General features: G+C 42.0%; 1 protein-coding gene across 3 annotated transcripts in view; it reads left to right on the top strand.

The window, feature by feature from the left end:
* Positions 1-15190, top strand: part of HMG20A (high mobility group 20A) — a 216973-nt gene extending 201783 nt beyond the window's left edge. For all 3 annotated transcript variants that reach the window (XM_069222199.1, XM_069222200.1, XM_069222201.1), the window contains 3 exons: positions 4883-5098; positions 5976-6123; positions 14404-15190. In XM_069222199.1, coding sequence (XP_069078300.1) covers positions 4883-5098; positions 5976-6112 — 353 coding nt within the window. In that variant the 3' untranslated portion in view covers positions 6113-6123; positions 14404-15190. The remainder of the gene's footprint in view (positions 1-4882; positions 5099-5975; positions 6124-14403) is intronic.
* The last annotated feature ends 1397 nt before the right edge of the window (positions 15191-16587 follow it).

The raw sequence follows: 16587 nt of genomic DNA, 5'->3' as shown, positions 1-16587 counted from the left end.
CCACATCCTTCTAAGGAATAGGAGAGACTCCACTGCCTGGACCCAAAAAGAGCATTGGCGTTCCATCTTGGTCGTACCTAAGAGTTCCAGGTGGATGATCAACTCTATGTGGGTTATGTGGATGGGAAGAAAAGTCTGGCAGTGCAGAAGAAGACCTTCTGTTGCGTGGTTGTTCTCTGCATTAAAATGTGCTACGCAATGGCTAAGAAGCAACCCTCGAACGGTTTGCGTGCTCACTCCACCAGAGCAAGAGCTGCAACCACTGCGTTAGCACACAGAGTTACAGTCCTAAACATCTGCGAGGCAGCAGTGTGGGCATCATTGCACATGTTCACCAAACACTACTGCCTGGACAGTCAGGTCCTAAGGGACAAGAACTTTGCCCGTTTAGTCCTGCAGGACTTCCTAGTATGATCTTGGTTTGCAGACCCAACTCCGGGGATAATATTGCTTGGGTATCTGTTCTGAAGTAGGAAATCTGCAACTAGAAGTTCCTATCAGATGAACAAGTTACTTACCTCCAGTAACAAATTATCTGGTAGAGACATATTCTAGTTGCAGATTCCTTCCCGACCCACCCATCCTCCCCGCTCTGCAAACTGATTTCTACAGACACAGGGACTTCCCTTTCATGCCCTAGTTCTGACGCACCAGGGTTAGTGTTCTTCATGGCTCCACGCTTCTGCCGTGAAAGAAACTGACATCAGGGCTATGGTGGAACCTATGTAGGACCCGCAACGTCATATCCGGTGAACACAACACTGACAGCAGTCGTGGAGTTGACCGACGCCACCTAACGGCACTTAGGGGTACTGTTTGAGAAAAATCTTCAGATCCAGACTGATACTTTGGGAAAATTCTAAAGTAAGTAGTCTGCAACTAGAATATGTCTCTATCAGATAATTTATTACCGAAGGTATGTAACTTGTTCTTTATGAACCTTTGCAGTGGTCTCCAGGTGGTTGCTTTTCAAATCTGGGATGTGTCTTACTGAAGCGGTAATTGCTGCTTTTGTCATGTTGAGTGAGTTTTTGGTCTACCTGACAAGGTTGTATTTGCTTCTTGATAGCAATATAGACTCCAAGAAGCAATTTAAGCTATGTTATAATGATGCTGTGGGATTTGCCACAACAGGGGACCCAGGAGTTATGAAGGACTATGTAATTTCCAGTGTTGATGGCAGTGTGGTGCTTCAAGGTAAATGGTATCTTGTGTGTATTCCTAGTCATAATCAAATTGTGGTGATTTCTACATATGACCTAAGCCAATGGTTTATACTTACCAAGGTGAAACATGTTGACTTGCTGGAATCTTATGCTATGAAGAAGAAATAACAGGGGTGTGGAATTCCTATAGCCCGATGCCCAAGACATATTGTTTGGGGTCAAGGACAACATTTTTCATGTTTATTTTGTCCTTGGGACAATTAGGCCTAACCCTTACACCACAAACTCTTTGAATGGGAAGGGACCTGTCTGCAGTTGATTTAGTATTTGTGTCCATATGTTAAGGATGGTTGAACATGTATTTGTCGCTCATTAATGCAAAGCCTTTATTATTAGGGGGAGCGCTCTAAATAAACAAAAGGTGTCACTGCACTACTGAGGTGTGGCTCCAATGAAAAAAGTGCACACATCTTTATGAAGAATTTAACAATATGAGGCTACATATAATGCTCCCATAATGGTCTCTGATTAAATATAAATGTTTGCGGAAGCTTCTAAGCAAGATTGATGATTCTTTGCTTTCAAAATAAAATTTTCAGAAAAAAATGCAAGTAGGAAAAATGTTTTTTTACTGTGAAATTTTGGGTACTATTTGTTTGAAGCATCATTTAGTAAAATGTGTTGATGCATGCTAGTATTTCCCGCAAAAATCATAATGGAATATCAGTGTAATCATTTTCAACAAGATTATGGGGAACATGAAAATAAACGAGCACTGGCAAAGGCAACCCATCCAACATTGGTTGCCAGTCTTTTGGTCTTGTCAATGCATGTCTTATTTTGACATGGCTTTTGTGACACTTTATCTTTGTGGGAGCTGCCAGACCCTCACCATTGTAACAAACATTGACAAAAAGCAAAAAAAGGTTTTCGGTTTTAAAAAGCACAAATTGCCACAGTTCCTGTACTGAACAAAACTACTCTGTGCGCCAGTATGATCCTTCTGGAAGAGCAGAATGCTGTCACTCAGACTAAAGCCAGCTGATAGATAGAAATAGAATTTGAATAAAAACAAATTGTCTTGGTTACCTCCAGGCCCAATTAGGGGCCAAATTCTTAATGAAAGTCACAAAAGTGCACCCCTGATCTATGTCTTTGAACTAGTGGCTTTGATGAACTCACAAGAATTTACAGAAATAGACCAGGAAATCATACTCCTAAAAAATATTTGTGAACTGTATTTTAGCACGAGCAAATATGCATGTGTTGATTTGCTCATTTGAAAATCTGTTGAGCGTTTACAAGTTCACATTCCCTCCAACCACTTTGTTCCCCAACCCTGGAAGAACTTCTGCTTCTGCCTTTCTCAGGAGTAAAATTCCAACCCTTCGCAGTATGAGAAAAGATTAGAGAAGAGCTGGTGGAAGTCCTTAAACCATGCAAGTTAGTAGGTCTGCACAGACGTAAAGGCATTCCAGCCCTGGAACTATTCCTTACTGCTTCCTCCAGCCCCAGTATCTAGATCCGCTGAAAGGTCGCACAATTAGGAAATTGCTTTAGCATGGCTTAAAATTGCTATTACCAAGCCCTACTATAGTATTAGCCCTGGCATAATCAGAGAGGCTATTATCAGAGCTCTGACGTAAAGAGATCGCTGCCATAATTTGTCGCTGTACTCCATGGCACCAAATGGACAAGTAGATTTTTTTACAGGACAGATACATTTAAGAAGCAAACTGTCCCACAGAAAAGTAGATATTTTATTAAATTCCACACCCCTGATATAAACAAAAAGACTTGCCATATACTGTTGTGATGGTGTTTTTTGGGGGATACTGCCAACCAGCTATCACACACTGGGAGATTTTTTCCCTGACTGCGTAAGTAAGCAAGAGCATCTGCTTAGCCCTGCTGCTCTGTTTACAAAACAAGGGAAATGATGGGTTTTATAGGGACTTGCGGTGAGTATTATTTTAAGGACAGCAAGGGTCCCTATGAGAGCAGAAATTCTATTATAATAGCCATCAATGTAGAACATTGAAAACGATGATTTTTTTAAAATATTCAAACAATATGAATAAATGTATCAAAAAATAAAGTTACAGTGAATAGTGAGTCAAACATGACATGAAAAAGTGCTCAGGCAAAAAAGTGATAGTGTGATGTTTGTGTCATAAATAAATCAGTTAGAATACAGAACTAATGCCTAGAAAGGTCTCTATATAATGTTGCCAGCGGTTCAGTCCTTTTCACATAGTAGGATCATCACCAGGACAAGTTTATATATAGGCTTGAGTAGTTACTGTACATATAAAAAGGATAAACATACATACAAAAGAAACATAAAAACAATGATACATAAAATTAAAAATGTAATGGAGCACAAGGCATAGATATGAATAGACTACAGAGTACATGCATGTTTATCATTCTATGTGCAATGTTTTTGATTTTTTTTTTAATGAATGAATTGCCATTTGTAATGTGAAAACAATTGTTTCCAAGCTACCATCCCAGCGCTAACTTACAGGCAACGATCTAGACCTACAGTACATTAAAAAGGAATGTCTTCAGCCTATTTTAAACAACACTTATGAGTTGGTCAATCTTTAGATCTGGAGAATCTGCTAGCTTTGTAGGCTCTATGCACTCGGAGCAGTCCCTGATTGGAGGAACGAAGTGCTCTAGGCCTAGAATATTTACAGACTTTTTTCCTGAGGTAGAGAGTACACTGTTGATGTACTGCTATAAATGGTAACTAAAAACCTCTTGAATTTGATTTTCATTAATCGGTAGGTAACCAGTGAAGCTTCTTCATGGTCTTCCTAGTCAAGTGGGTAGCCACATTTTGAACCAGTTGCAATTTATTTATTAGATAAACAGGGGTCCTTAGGTACAGAGAATTGGCATAATCTAATCTAATCTTGAGGTCACCACTCCCAGTAACACGTTTTCCGGGTACGCACTGAAAGAAAATGTAAATTTTTTATTTTCTTTTTTTTTTTTTTTTTTTTTTATTTAAAATTTTCATTTGGAGAGACAATTTGCCGCAGTTTCTCGAATTTGCGTTTTAACTGAAAGGTCCTGGTCAGATTTGATCCCTAAGGTGTGTACCAAGTATGAAGAGGCCAGGGGTTCCCCAAGATCAGTTAGACACCATTTCAGTAAATGAAATGGGGAGTAGTTGCCAAAACACTGTAGTTCTGATTTATCAGCATTAAGCTCCAGACAACTCAATTGCATCCAGGCAGGCACATCAGAAAGAGAGCTTTGAAACCTGTCTACCAAAGAGTCATCAGTTGCAGAAAAGAAAGCATAAATTGCGTATCAACTGCATGCAACACAATAGTGAAACTCAAACCTTCCACCACCTTGGCCGTCTACATGCGGCATATTCATTGTCACTTTGATTACTGTTGAAGGTCTCTTGCAGTGACATGGTAGGGTACAACAAAGGTGACGGAATGCAGCTCACATGGGTATCTTCTCAGTAGTGCACAAGACATAGACGCAGGCTTAGCCTTTACAGATTTGGGACATGCCGTTATTAAGTATTCCATTCAAAGAACATATATAATACATATTTCAGTGGGTGTCCAGTGTGTTGAATGTAATGCACCTCTGCTTTAGCCTGTGGAGTATACTTTTCTTCGCATTCCTTCCGTAGTATGTGTGCAGTTTTATTCTTTAGTTAAAAATATGTATTTCATTTGTAGCACGTGAGGCGGAGTTGCGACAACTACGTAAAACTAACATGGACTATGAAGAGAGGAATGCTGCTCTCCAAAAACACGTGGAAAGCATGCGGACGGCAGTTGAAAAGCTAGAAGTTGATGTGATCCAGGAGCGCAGTCGCAATTCTCTCCTACATCAGCACCTGGAGACCTTACGGCAGGCCCTGACCAACAGCTTTGCAAATGTGCCCTTACCTGGTAAGATATTAAGATCAAACTCAGGGAGATGATCACGGGTACCTGTTGGCCAGTGGGATTTTAGCAGTTTAAAAACATCTGGTTAATCTGTAGAGCCCACATCTGTCAAAACATCAAACTTAAGTACCCTTAGGACCTACCTAAACAACAAATCCTCCACTGTGCTTATCTTAGCCTACCTCACACAAACTGCAACAAAGAAATTATTTAGCTCTGGCGAACCTGTAATCTTCAGCCTTGCCTATATCATCTAACATCATGCACACTACGATCTGACGCACAACACACACTTAAGGTTATACTCCATGTTCCTAGGTGCATTTGCTCTGATGAATTCATGCACGTCATTACATATGGAGAATCATACCTTCGTCATCCATGCCTTTCTCTAGGGCGACCCCAACATGTTCCACTAACAAAACCATAACCTGATCAGATTCTATGAGAGGGCAATATAGATAATCTTAGTCTGATGAGAGCCTCACAAGGAGAAAAGCCACTCTCTCTTTACATTCTAAAGCAGTACAGTTCTGTTAAAGGAGATGGGCCATATTAAAACATTTAGGGGTGCCCAGTTCAGACTCTTTGAATGCAGCCCCTCTCTCGATCCCGAGGAGCTCAGCACCTCATTGTTTTGTTATACCTTCTTTTTACTTTTTGCCTTTTGGTACAGATATTTTGTGTATAGCTTAATGAGTGATGGATATGCACTTTTGGTTTGAAATAGGGTGGATTACAATGATTTTTGATTGGACCAGACAGTTTAATGATAGTAGTTAATTCAGCGATTGATGTACTTTTGATTTAATGAATTAGGTGGCAAAGATGTCACTCTTCTACCTCGACAATAATGGTTTCCTGTTTTGCAAATATTCAGGTAGCTGTGAAACCCCAACGGTGGATTCCATTGATGTTTACATGAAAAAACTGCACAGTATTGTTCTGGCCAATCCCCATGAGCATGAGAATCTTATTGCTACTGTCCGTGAGGTGGTGAACCTTCTTGATCGCTAATATGGCACAGGGTAAGCATCTGGACTGGTGAATGGTGTACTTGTCAGGCTGTGATGAAATGTGCTGTGATGTTCTGAGTCATAGTAGACCCGATTCAACTTGTCTTCTTCAAAAGTATTGTATGGAAAGCTATTGTTGACAAGTGGAATTGCAAGTGAAGGGATTACAAAAGCTGTTTGCAGTGTTTCTCATTTAATTGTATTTCCCTATGTAATACGTCAGCATAGCATTTTCAGGCCCCAGTCATTGTATTTTTATTACCAGCCAAGCACAATTATGTGTAACTGGGACAAATGCTGCCAGACACACAAAAACATAGAAAGAGACACATTACTGTTGGCTAGTCAACTATAAGGAGAGAGACCATTACATAAATATATTGTGTTTTCTTAGGGAACCTTAAGACTAATACTTAACAATTTAAAGGTGCAGATTCTGTTAGTCAGCCTGAACGAGCGTTCTTTGCATTTTAGAACCCTTTTCAAGGCTCAAGAACCATCTTTCTTGTACTCCATTTCCTTCAAATGAACTGCATAACCGTGTGCTAGAATACTCCGGGCATTAGCGAGGCATTTGTGGTACTCATAGTCAAAACTGGTTTAAGCCAACACGATTTCACTACTGAATAGCTCAGCACGAGTGAAACATATGTAAACAATTGCAGTTGAAGTGGAATCACACACACACACCTTCGATTTTAAGGTTTAGAACCTTCCCATTGATCTTTCATTTAACAGTTATACTCCAACCATGAATAGCATGTAAGGCTTCTCTCACCTGTGTGGCCGTTGCACAGTTAAAGATTTTTCTGCCCTTTGGGACAGCTGCACGTAAGGCTGTATTGCATGGGCGTTCACCTATGCTTAAGTATGTCTAAACTTGCATCATTTCTAAACGGTACAACAAACATTTCAAATGATCTAGGTTATAGAAAAGGCAGACAAAGTAAGTTTGCAAGTGAAGGCATTGTAAGCTTTTCTATGGGCAGCTTGAGTGAAGAAAGTTTACCACAAATTGTATCCTTATATTAATTTTACTTTTGAATATTAATTTCCCAATATATGCTTGTAAGTTACCAGCATAATGGTTTCGAAAATTGGAGAACTAGAGAAAGCTACACACTAGCTCAGTGGTTTTGCATCAAAGAACTTGTATCCGAGCCACACAAAGATCTGGATCCAAAGAACCTGCATATACTAAGGTACCGGACAGGAGTCAGTTGATGCAAATATTGTAAAGTTTACTGGCAGGGCAAGAGAAATCATTCTCAAGTATAAACAACGAGAAATAACTGACCAGGTTGTCATAAAAGACCTGTTTGCCACACCTCTGGAGTTGTGTTGATGAGCAGTGATGCAAAAGGATTCATTGGTGTATGAATACATAGAATCAGGAACAATACAAACCATCAGTGGGGAACTAGTGAAGTTTTCAACATGTCCTGGATTGTACAGACTGACGTACAACAGAAGTAAAGCAGACTATTGCAATTTGTAATAATGTAGATAAGGCTTTGATTGTTCACTTTCTCTGAATTAGGCCACAAATACACAGTTCATCTGGTGGCGGGGCTCAGAAAAGCAGCTTGCTTGTTTGAATAAACTCTTGAGGTGTCAATCACAGGCAGAGTTGAGGGTGATAAAGACCAGTGCCCAAACTATAGACTTCATCTCTAGATTTTTTTCCACCTTCAGTGTAAGAACTTGGTGCCCTTTTGGGTCTGAAGCACAGAGCCCACAACACGTAACTTAATCTGGCTTGGCGGGCTATTTCTGGGACATGATAGCGCGTCCGTGCAGCCTCCTAAAGCAGTGGTTCCCAACCTTTTGATTTCTGTGGACCCCCACATTAACATCAATGGAACCCAGGGACCCCCAATGAATCATCATTGTAATCCGGGGACCCCCGCCTGAGTCATTACTGGAAGCTGGGGACCTAATTTGTAAATATTTGTTAATATTTGTTAATATTTTTTAATTTTCTAGGCTCTCGCGGACCCTCTGAGAAGGCTTCGCAGACCCCTAGGGGTCCCAGAACCACAGTTTGGGAACCACTGTCCTAGAGGATTACAACAGCCATGTTCTCTTTCCTTGATTTTACCTTTCTCACTGTTATTTTAACTTAGTTTCTGCTACCAGTATCTAGCTCACTGCCGGGGAGCCGGCGAGGGCTTTTGGGGTTGCTGCACCCCCGTTTCGTGTTTTCAGTTTCCCCACCTTTTTCTGTGTGTATCACGCTGGTAGCAGCAGGTCATTGGCCACACCCCCTGGCTTGGCGGGCTATTTCTGGGACATGATAGTTCGTCCGCGCCACCAGTCCACATCCAGATTACACCGTGCGCCAAGAACCCTGGCCCTTCTTATGCATACTCCAGGGAGTTTTTTTCTATCTTTAAATAGCGTAGGTAATTCGCCTTTGTGCAGTCAGTTCATGTTTGATCTTTCACAAGATGGCTATAGCCGTGCCAATTGTCAGCTCGCTTGCCGGGCTGCTCCCATACAAGAGCGCACCCCAGAAGGAACCCCGGTCCTCGAGGCCTCACCTAAGAATCAGTTTCGTAAGCTATAGTGCTTTTTGTTGAATGTTCAATTCTTAATTAAGCATAAATACGAACTCTACGAGTATTTGGATTCCCACAGTCCTGACCTCTCGCTCCTAACTGAAACTTGGGCTGACAATTTTTCAGCCCCCAACGTGGTCTAAGCACTTCCACCCAGCTATCTAATTAACAGACTAGAAAGAGAAGGTAAACAAGATGGCGGGCTGGCATAATTTAGAAAGACCGTCACAAAGTCATTTCCAACCCTGTTATTGCTGATTGTGAAGCTCTCTACTTTTGCTGCAAAGCTGATCACAATACTTAGCTTCATGGGTTACTACTATACAGTCCCAATAACCAAATTCACAGAATTTCTTTGCAATTTTCTTGAAGGTAGTGCATATCATGGACATTTCACAGTGGTAGTTGTGGGGAATTTTCAGCTTTCATCTAGACACCTTAGATTACAAAGTCACCTCAGTGTTATTAGACAACCTTAGGGGTTTCAGCCTGAACCAATCGGTCAATGCTCCGACCCATTTTGCAGAGCATATACTTGAGTGGTATATTCCCTAATTACCCCGGACTTCAGCTGGATGATATTCAGCAGGTTTGCTGGTCCGACCATAAAGCAGAACATTTTAGTCTAGACATCAAACTATACATGTCTGCGATGCGAAAGCTCACCCAGGAAATATGGGTCAGACAGCGGTATAAAATCGATAGTGCTGCCCAGTCCAGCCCTAGCATCTTCTTAGCCAGCTTTCTCTAACAATATAAATCTAGTGGCCTCACACTATTAGAACTGGATAACTGAAGCAGCTAGTAAGCTGGCTCCAATAAATAAGGTCAAGTATAACAGAAACCGCCCTGATGCCCTCCTGGTTCTCTCATGAGCTTAAAGATATGAAAGGAAATGCTGACAACAGGAAAGATCCTGAAGGAGCGGCTATGCGCCAGATAAAAAACGAATTATAAATTGCTCATTCAGGAATATAAAAAGATTATAATAAGAGAAAACAACAGTTACATTACAGAGAAAATCCACTCAGGAATACATTTGCAGAGGGAACTGCTTCAAACAGTCTGGACACTTACTATCCCTCCTGCTGTACAACCACTAATTCCCACCCAACAGCGCTGTGAAAGCTTAGCAGAATTCTTCAAGAATAAAGTGGAGGGCAGTATATTTTGATTTCAGTGCTAGCTGGCGTGGTAACACTCCACAGGTAGTGGCTGCCCATTCGGATCCCTATTACTCGATCCTCTGTGACTTTCCATCTTTGACAACTGAGCGAGTGGCCGAGCTCCTAAGTTTCACTAAATCTGGGTCTCCCAATGATCCGTGCCCCAAAAAGGTGTTACCTAAGATAGCTTGACCTATTGCCTCCCCACTAAGATTGCTGTTTAATAACAGCTTGAAAAACAGCATTGTCCCCACGGAATGGAAAAAAGCTTCCACCCTCCCCCAACTAAAAAAAAGCAACCTTAGACCCTCAGTAAGATAAGAACTGCTGGCCTATCCCTCCACACCCGCTGCTAGCTGCAGTCCTTGAGAGGCATTTAAGGGCATCTCTCTATCCGAACATTTAGACCAAAACGAAATCTTGGATGCTGCACAGTTCTGCTTCCAGAAGGCCCACAGTTCGGAAACAGCCTTGCTTGCAGTTACTGAGGAGGTTCAAGATATCCTAGATAGAAGTGGGAAGGCTTCAGTGGTCCTGTTGGACATTTGTGCAGCCTTCGATACAGTGAACCACTCAGTTGCTGGCCGAGATCAGCATCCAAGGATCTGCATTGAATTTGCTATGTTCTTTTCCCGACGGAAGGGAACAATCAGTCCCTATGGGTGAATTCTCATCAAAGCCCTTTTCTCTTCCATGCGGGGTTCCGCAAGTGTCTTCACTGAGCCCTACTCTTTTCAATATTTATGTGACACCCCTTCTGAAACTGGTAAGATCTTTCGATTTCACAACGGTCTCCTACACGGATGACACCCAAATTGTGGTACCCATCTTCAGTGATGGCGGAGAAGTTGGCCTCTCGTTTCAAAAGGTGTATGACTCCAGTAGTCTCATGGATGAGCTCTCACTGCCTGAAACTTAACTCGGAGAAGACTGAGAAGCCACACCTTTCTGGAACACCTCTTGGTGGCCTCAGTCCCTTCGCTTCCCCCCCACACCATTACGTAAGGTCAGGAATCTGGATATTATCGTCAATCCCTACTTTTCCTTCTCGAAACAGACTAACCAGCTGACTTCATCTTGCTATTTTATCTTAAAAACAGTAAACAAAAAAAAAGTCCTTCCCTTCTTACCTCTGGATCTGCAGAAAACAGTGATTTTGTCCCTAATTTATTCTTAGTTGCACTATTGCAATGCCTTATATGCTGGGGCACAGGTAGGCATCCTAAAAAAAACTCCAGAGACTCCAGAATGCGGCCATCTGCATTCTCAAGAAATTAAGAATGTTCAAATCATTCTCAAAGGCAAGAGAAGAACTTCAGTGGCTCCCTAAAAGGGGAGTAGCTTTCAAAGCACTTTCTATCACACACAAAACCCTTTCTCACCCAAGCCCGGTCCCTCTTAAAAATGAAATCTTGTGGTACACCCCAAACAAATGCTTTTGCTCTGCCACAGCCAAGAAGCTGCCAGTTCAAAAAATACATAAAGTCTCCTGGGGCAGCAGAAGTTTCTCCTATACGACCTGCCATCTTTGGAATCAAATTCCATGATACTTAGGAAATCAGCCTCACCTATTGACCTTTAGGAAACAACTAAAAACATGGGTCTTTACTCATCTCATGTAGCTTATCTGGGATTCAGTCCTCAAACGGTTGGCAGCGCCGAGACGCCCTTGGGCATTTGTTCGCTTTACAAATAATCAAAATCAAATCATTTTCTTCAAATTGGTGATGGGAACTTTGAAGGTTCCAGATTTTTCAGGTAGTGTATAACTTATGGATTTTAGATGTCTTTTTGATGTTGGACAAGAAGTAATGCTGTTCCAGTTCGGTGGCATGTGTAGCTGCAGATACACATTCTGTGCATAGTCCGCCGTCTGGTGTTGGGCTCGGAGTGTTACAAGTTGTTTTTCTTCGAAGAAGTCTGACATTTTCCTTATACGTGATCTGCTCACAGGTGCAGAGTGCAACAAATGAAGTAAAGCTGCAAAGTCTGCAATTTGTGCCTCTAATGTTATGTTGATTTGTATAGCACACTAATCACATGAGAGGGTATTGGCTATGTGGTTCCCAGTGTACTTATAAGAAGAGCCAGGTATTCAGTATTTTTTTGGAATTCAAAAAAGTGAGTAGGAGGCTCTGATGTGTTGGGGGTCATTTTTTGTCTTGGGTGCAATGTAGGGGAATGAGGGACCTCCAGTTTTTCTTTTGCAGTTACGAGGAATGAGTGAGGCAGAGAAGGGCGTAGGTGTCTGGTGGGTTGGTGAAAGTGTATGCAGCTGTTCAGGTATTCTGGTCTTATGTTGTGTAGGACTTTGTGTGCATAAGACGTTTACATTTGAATTTGTATTGTCAAGTTTCTGTGCAGTGGATGCCTAATAATTTTAAAACTTGTAGACACACAAAAGAGTGAGGCACTGGCATTTAATACAGAACCACCTTTTAGTGAGCTTGAAGCTGCACAGCAGAATCCAGTCTCCACCTCCAACACTGAACAGTTTGAGGCAGCCATGTCTGCTCAGACATATCCAATTGTTGCTATAAATGATGAGGTGCAGCCATAGATCCTCTCCTTAAACCTTGTGAAATCTGTTGCAAAGTTTATTTCAGTTTAACCAAACCTTTCCACCCACACTAGTAAATAAGGTTCGTCTTTAGATGCCTCAAATACCCACCAGGGCAATCCCATGTCAACCGGCCCTGGGCAGGAGCAACATTTGGTTGCTTCAATTCTGAAAGATCTGTGCCTATGAGCCAGAGCTGTTGATTCCCAGCCAGAAGGTGATTCTAGACAACTACCTGGTGAAGGCACCAAAATAGTGGGCTGGAGCCCAGCATAAGTGGAAAATTCTTCAAGACTGAAACTCTGAGTACCCAATAACCAATCTGTCCATCCTACTGCAGCAGTTATGCTTTTTTCTCTCCAAGAGTGCTATAGAACAGGTACTAGATTCATAGAAATGGGAATGGAAAGGAGAGGTGGGGCTATTATTCCTCCTATTTCCTCATATGGAAAAAGTACAGAGGCCTCAGGCCTGTCCTGTAGCTTCAATCCCTTAATGTTGTACTGTGAATTGACAATATGGAAATGCTCACGTTGGCTTATATCCTTCTTGCTCTGGACCCTGGGACTAGATCATATCCTTGGACTTATAGGGTGTTTATTTTCAGAAATCCTTACAGACATTATCCGAGGTTCTGGGTGGACCAGGAACACTTTCAATGGACTTTGCTCCCCTTTGACCTCACCTCCTATCCTCCAACGTTCATGAAAGTGATGGTGGGAGTCGAGAGTTTCTTTATTCTTATAGCTTGATAACTGGCTGCTGAAGACAGGCTTGCTGCAATCAGTTGTCGACCACTTCTGGATGATGGCGGAACTCCTAACATTTTTGGGGTTTACTATAAATGAGCCTAAGTCCCACCTGATTCCATCAAAGAAGCTTTCATTCATTGGGATGATCCTGGGCATGGTGGAGTTCAAGGGTTTTCCACCAGCGCAATAAGTCCAAGATACTCAAACTGTGATCCCGATATTTTAGGCTCAATCCTGGGTTCCATTGACGGTGGCTCTTAAACTCGTTTGTTCTCCTTGCCAGTATGCTAGGTGACAAGTGGCGAGCTCTGCAGCGTAACCTGAAATCCCAGTGGATCCAGCATAAAAGCCGCCTTTCCAACACTATATAGTTTGTTCTCTCTTCCCCATCTAGAGCTGACAGGAGTTAAGGGCCATTGGTTTGGCCCTAAAGGCGTCCCTGCCCTGAGTCAAGGGTAGGCTAGTGCAGGTCCTCACGGGCAGCAGCATTGCCATGTGGTACAGAAACAAACATGGTGCAGTTGGGACCCTGTGCCAGGAAGCTTTCTTCATTTGTCAGGCTGTCCGTCAGTCTTTAATTGGCACATTCACCAAGCCTTGTTTCTGAGCTGTCCGGCAAAAAAATGTTCGTCTCAATAAATGTACTTCTAGTTTCCATACCACCCCCACCTTTAGTAAATACTGCCATGCAAATCTTTCAAGAATTTATATTTCTGTTCTGTTTTTCACGTATTACCAAAAGGCTTTTCCTGGCATTCACTATTTGTATGTGATCCTTCCCTTTGGTACCTCCCCTTCTAATAAGGTAATTTGTTAAATGTTGGTCTTCATTTAGATGCTTGTAAAAATATGAAAATAGTGCATTCCCTCTGCTGCTGGAAAATTTCTGTTGACAAGTTCTTGCCTTTGGGGCACTGGAATTCCACCAATATAATAAAGTTGCGGAGTGCTTCCATCATTTTAGTGCGATGCCCCGCCATCTCAATGCAAACTTTTTCTGTTGGCAAACCAGGGTGGTAGTATTCCATTCACCATAGAAAAATAAGGTGTGAGCCACAGGTGGTAAAGCTTAGAGCAGCAAATACCTTTAATGTTTTTATTTCGAAATCTATGTGGGGCTCGAGGACTGCAACGATATTTTAATGTTATCTATTCTTGTAACATACAAACTGTTTGGGGGTATTTCATTAATAAAACCCACAACTTGTTTTATCACACACCCTGCTCTTACTTGTTTCTCCTTTTGTCTTCAGCTACTGCGGCCAGTTGGATGAAAGTTTTCTTTTTTGGCCACTCAAGATTGAAATATGCAGTTTCTACGTCAGAAATGGATGCGCTTCTGGAAAGGGAGCAGAACATGAACTTGGCTATCCCATGGTGCAGAAAACGGAAATCGTGTGCTGCGAGTATGATACTGGAGCTCATGTGCATACATGTTTGCTTTCCAGTTTCCTGCATTGTACAGCCCACTATCAACCTTCTTAAACATCACCATGATTCATATGTGACTGTGTTTTTGCCTTTAAATTCATGTACTGCCACTTATGTTGTGGGTGAGGAGTAATTGATTGGGGGTATAGAGCCACACCATGATGGACATTTTTAACCTTTTAAACCCAGAAGACTATAAATATACGTTCAGTGACTAGTGTTGGTAAGTACAGCAGTCCTGTCGATCACTAGTGGAATAGCGGTAGGTATGTAGGTGTGGTATTCCTGTGAAGCTGGAGGGTTTTGTTAGCTAAATAGTACTTGTGCTTTAAAGTGCATTGAAAAGCTAAACCTTCATTCTTTCCACCCAAATTTATTTTGTAAAAGTATCCTTTTTTTGTAACTGCAATTAAAAAATGGAAAGTGTGTGCTAGTTAGTGCCCCCAGCTTCACAATGGGTTTTCTTTTGTAGTTCTCCATAGGTAGCCTGCTGGGTGCAACCGTTGCTCGAAGTTGGAATGGCAACCTTTTTGTATGGTTTGATTTCTTATGTCATTGTTGCTGGGTTGTGCCCTTTGTGTAATAAAAATGTTCAAATTGCTTGCTTTATCCTTTTCTATTCTGTTTTTATTTTTGATGGTTTCCATCCCTTCTTAATGAGTACTACGCCATCTTTAGGTGGCAGACTGAGTGTAGTTCCATAAAGCTAAAAATACTTGTGCTGCTTGTCTACCATATTACCAAGTACAAACCCACGGATATATGTGTGTGAGTACTGTTATTTAGCTTTGCAAAGGATTCTATGTATCTTTCACTATTTTAAAAAAATGCTTATTTCATACTTTGGATTTCTGTCTTAGTGGTCAGAACCGCTGTTGGAAACTCGTGTTCCTCTAATCTCCAGAGATGGTTTAGAATAGCAATATTTCCCCTTACTTGTGCATTTTGAAGTGATAAACCAGACTTATGTTAAGTTTCTTTATGCTACCAGAATAGGGGCCTCATTTGCCTGGGGGCGACTCTGTCAGCAGATCTCAAAATGACCTAATTTTTTTTCTCCCAAAAATATTTTCATTAAGTTTCATACTTGGATAAACCACAGAACAAACCACTCCCAACTGTAAGAGGCTCATGGTCGAGCATACATTCACAAATGACCATTACCCGCTGTAGGAAAGTGTCCCTTTTGGACACGGTCACCCCTTCTTTTAGCTCACTGGTACTGAGTTTTTTTTTACTGAGGTGCACTGGGTCCCTGCTAAACAGTTCCTTGTTGCCAGTGCTTTTTTCCCTAAAACAGGTAAAATGTTTGCAATTGGCACGTACTCCTATATGGTCTGGGTACTGGAGAGGATCCCTAAGGGCTGCAGCATGCATTACACACAGCTGCCATTGCAGTCTGCATGTCCTGGTAGAAGCCAGGTGAAAGCACGACATGGCACACCCATTGTGTGCCATGCCCCACTCACTGCATCTAAATATATGTAAGTGACCCCTACAGCAGGCCTTGGAGCCCTAAGGCAGGTTGCATTATGTTTGATGTGAGGCCATATCTGCAGGAGCAGATATGCCCCTGTGATGTCTAGTTTGATTGCTGGATATTACAAGCGAACAGGGAAGCCATTTTAAGGTATGTACTGGACACTCGTCATTACGAGTTCCCCAGCTACATAATGGCTTCACTGAAACCGATGGTGTTTGGTATCAAACAACTCTTAATAAATACAGGGTGATGCCAACCTTGGATTTATTATGACATGCACCCAGAGGGTGCCTTGGAGGTGTCCCCTGAAACCTACTAGTCTTCTAGTGTGCTGGCTGATTGGTTGCGACCAGCCTGCCACCACAGATGTGTTTCTGACCACCTGGAGGTGACAACCCATGCTCTCACAGGACAGAAATGGTGCCTGCTCCGGAGGAAGGTGTTATCACCTACTCCAACAGGATGGCTAGTGGACCAAGCCAAGGGACTTCAAAGACCCTGCTGCCTTTGGTATACGACCTTG

Source organism: Pleurodeles waltl, chromosome 3_1 (assembly GCF_031143425.1).
Source record: "Pleurodeles waltl isolate 20211129_DDA chromosome 3_1, aPleWal1.hap1.20221129, whole genome shotgun sequence".
In the NCBI taxonomy this organism is placed as follows: Eukaryota; Metazoa; Chordata; class Amphibia; order Caudata; family Salamandridae; genus Pleurodeles; species Pleurodeles waltl.
Note: the sequence above shows the minus strand (reverse complement) of the source record. Positions and strands in the feature narration are given on the sequence as shown.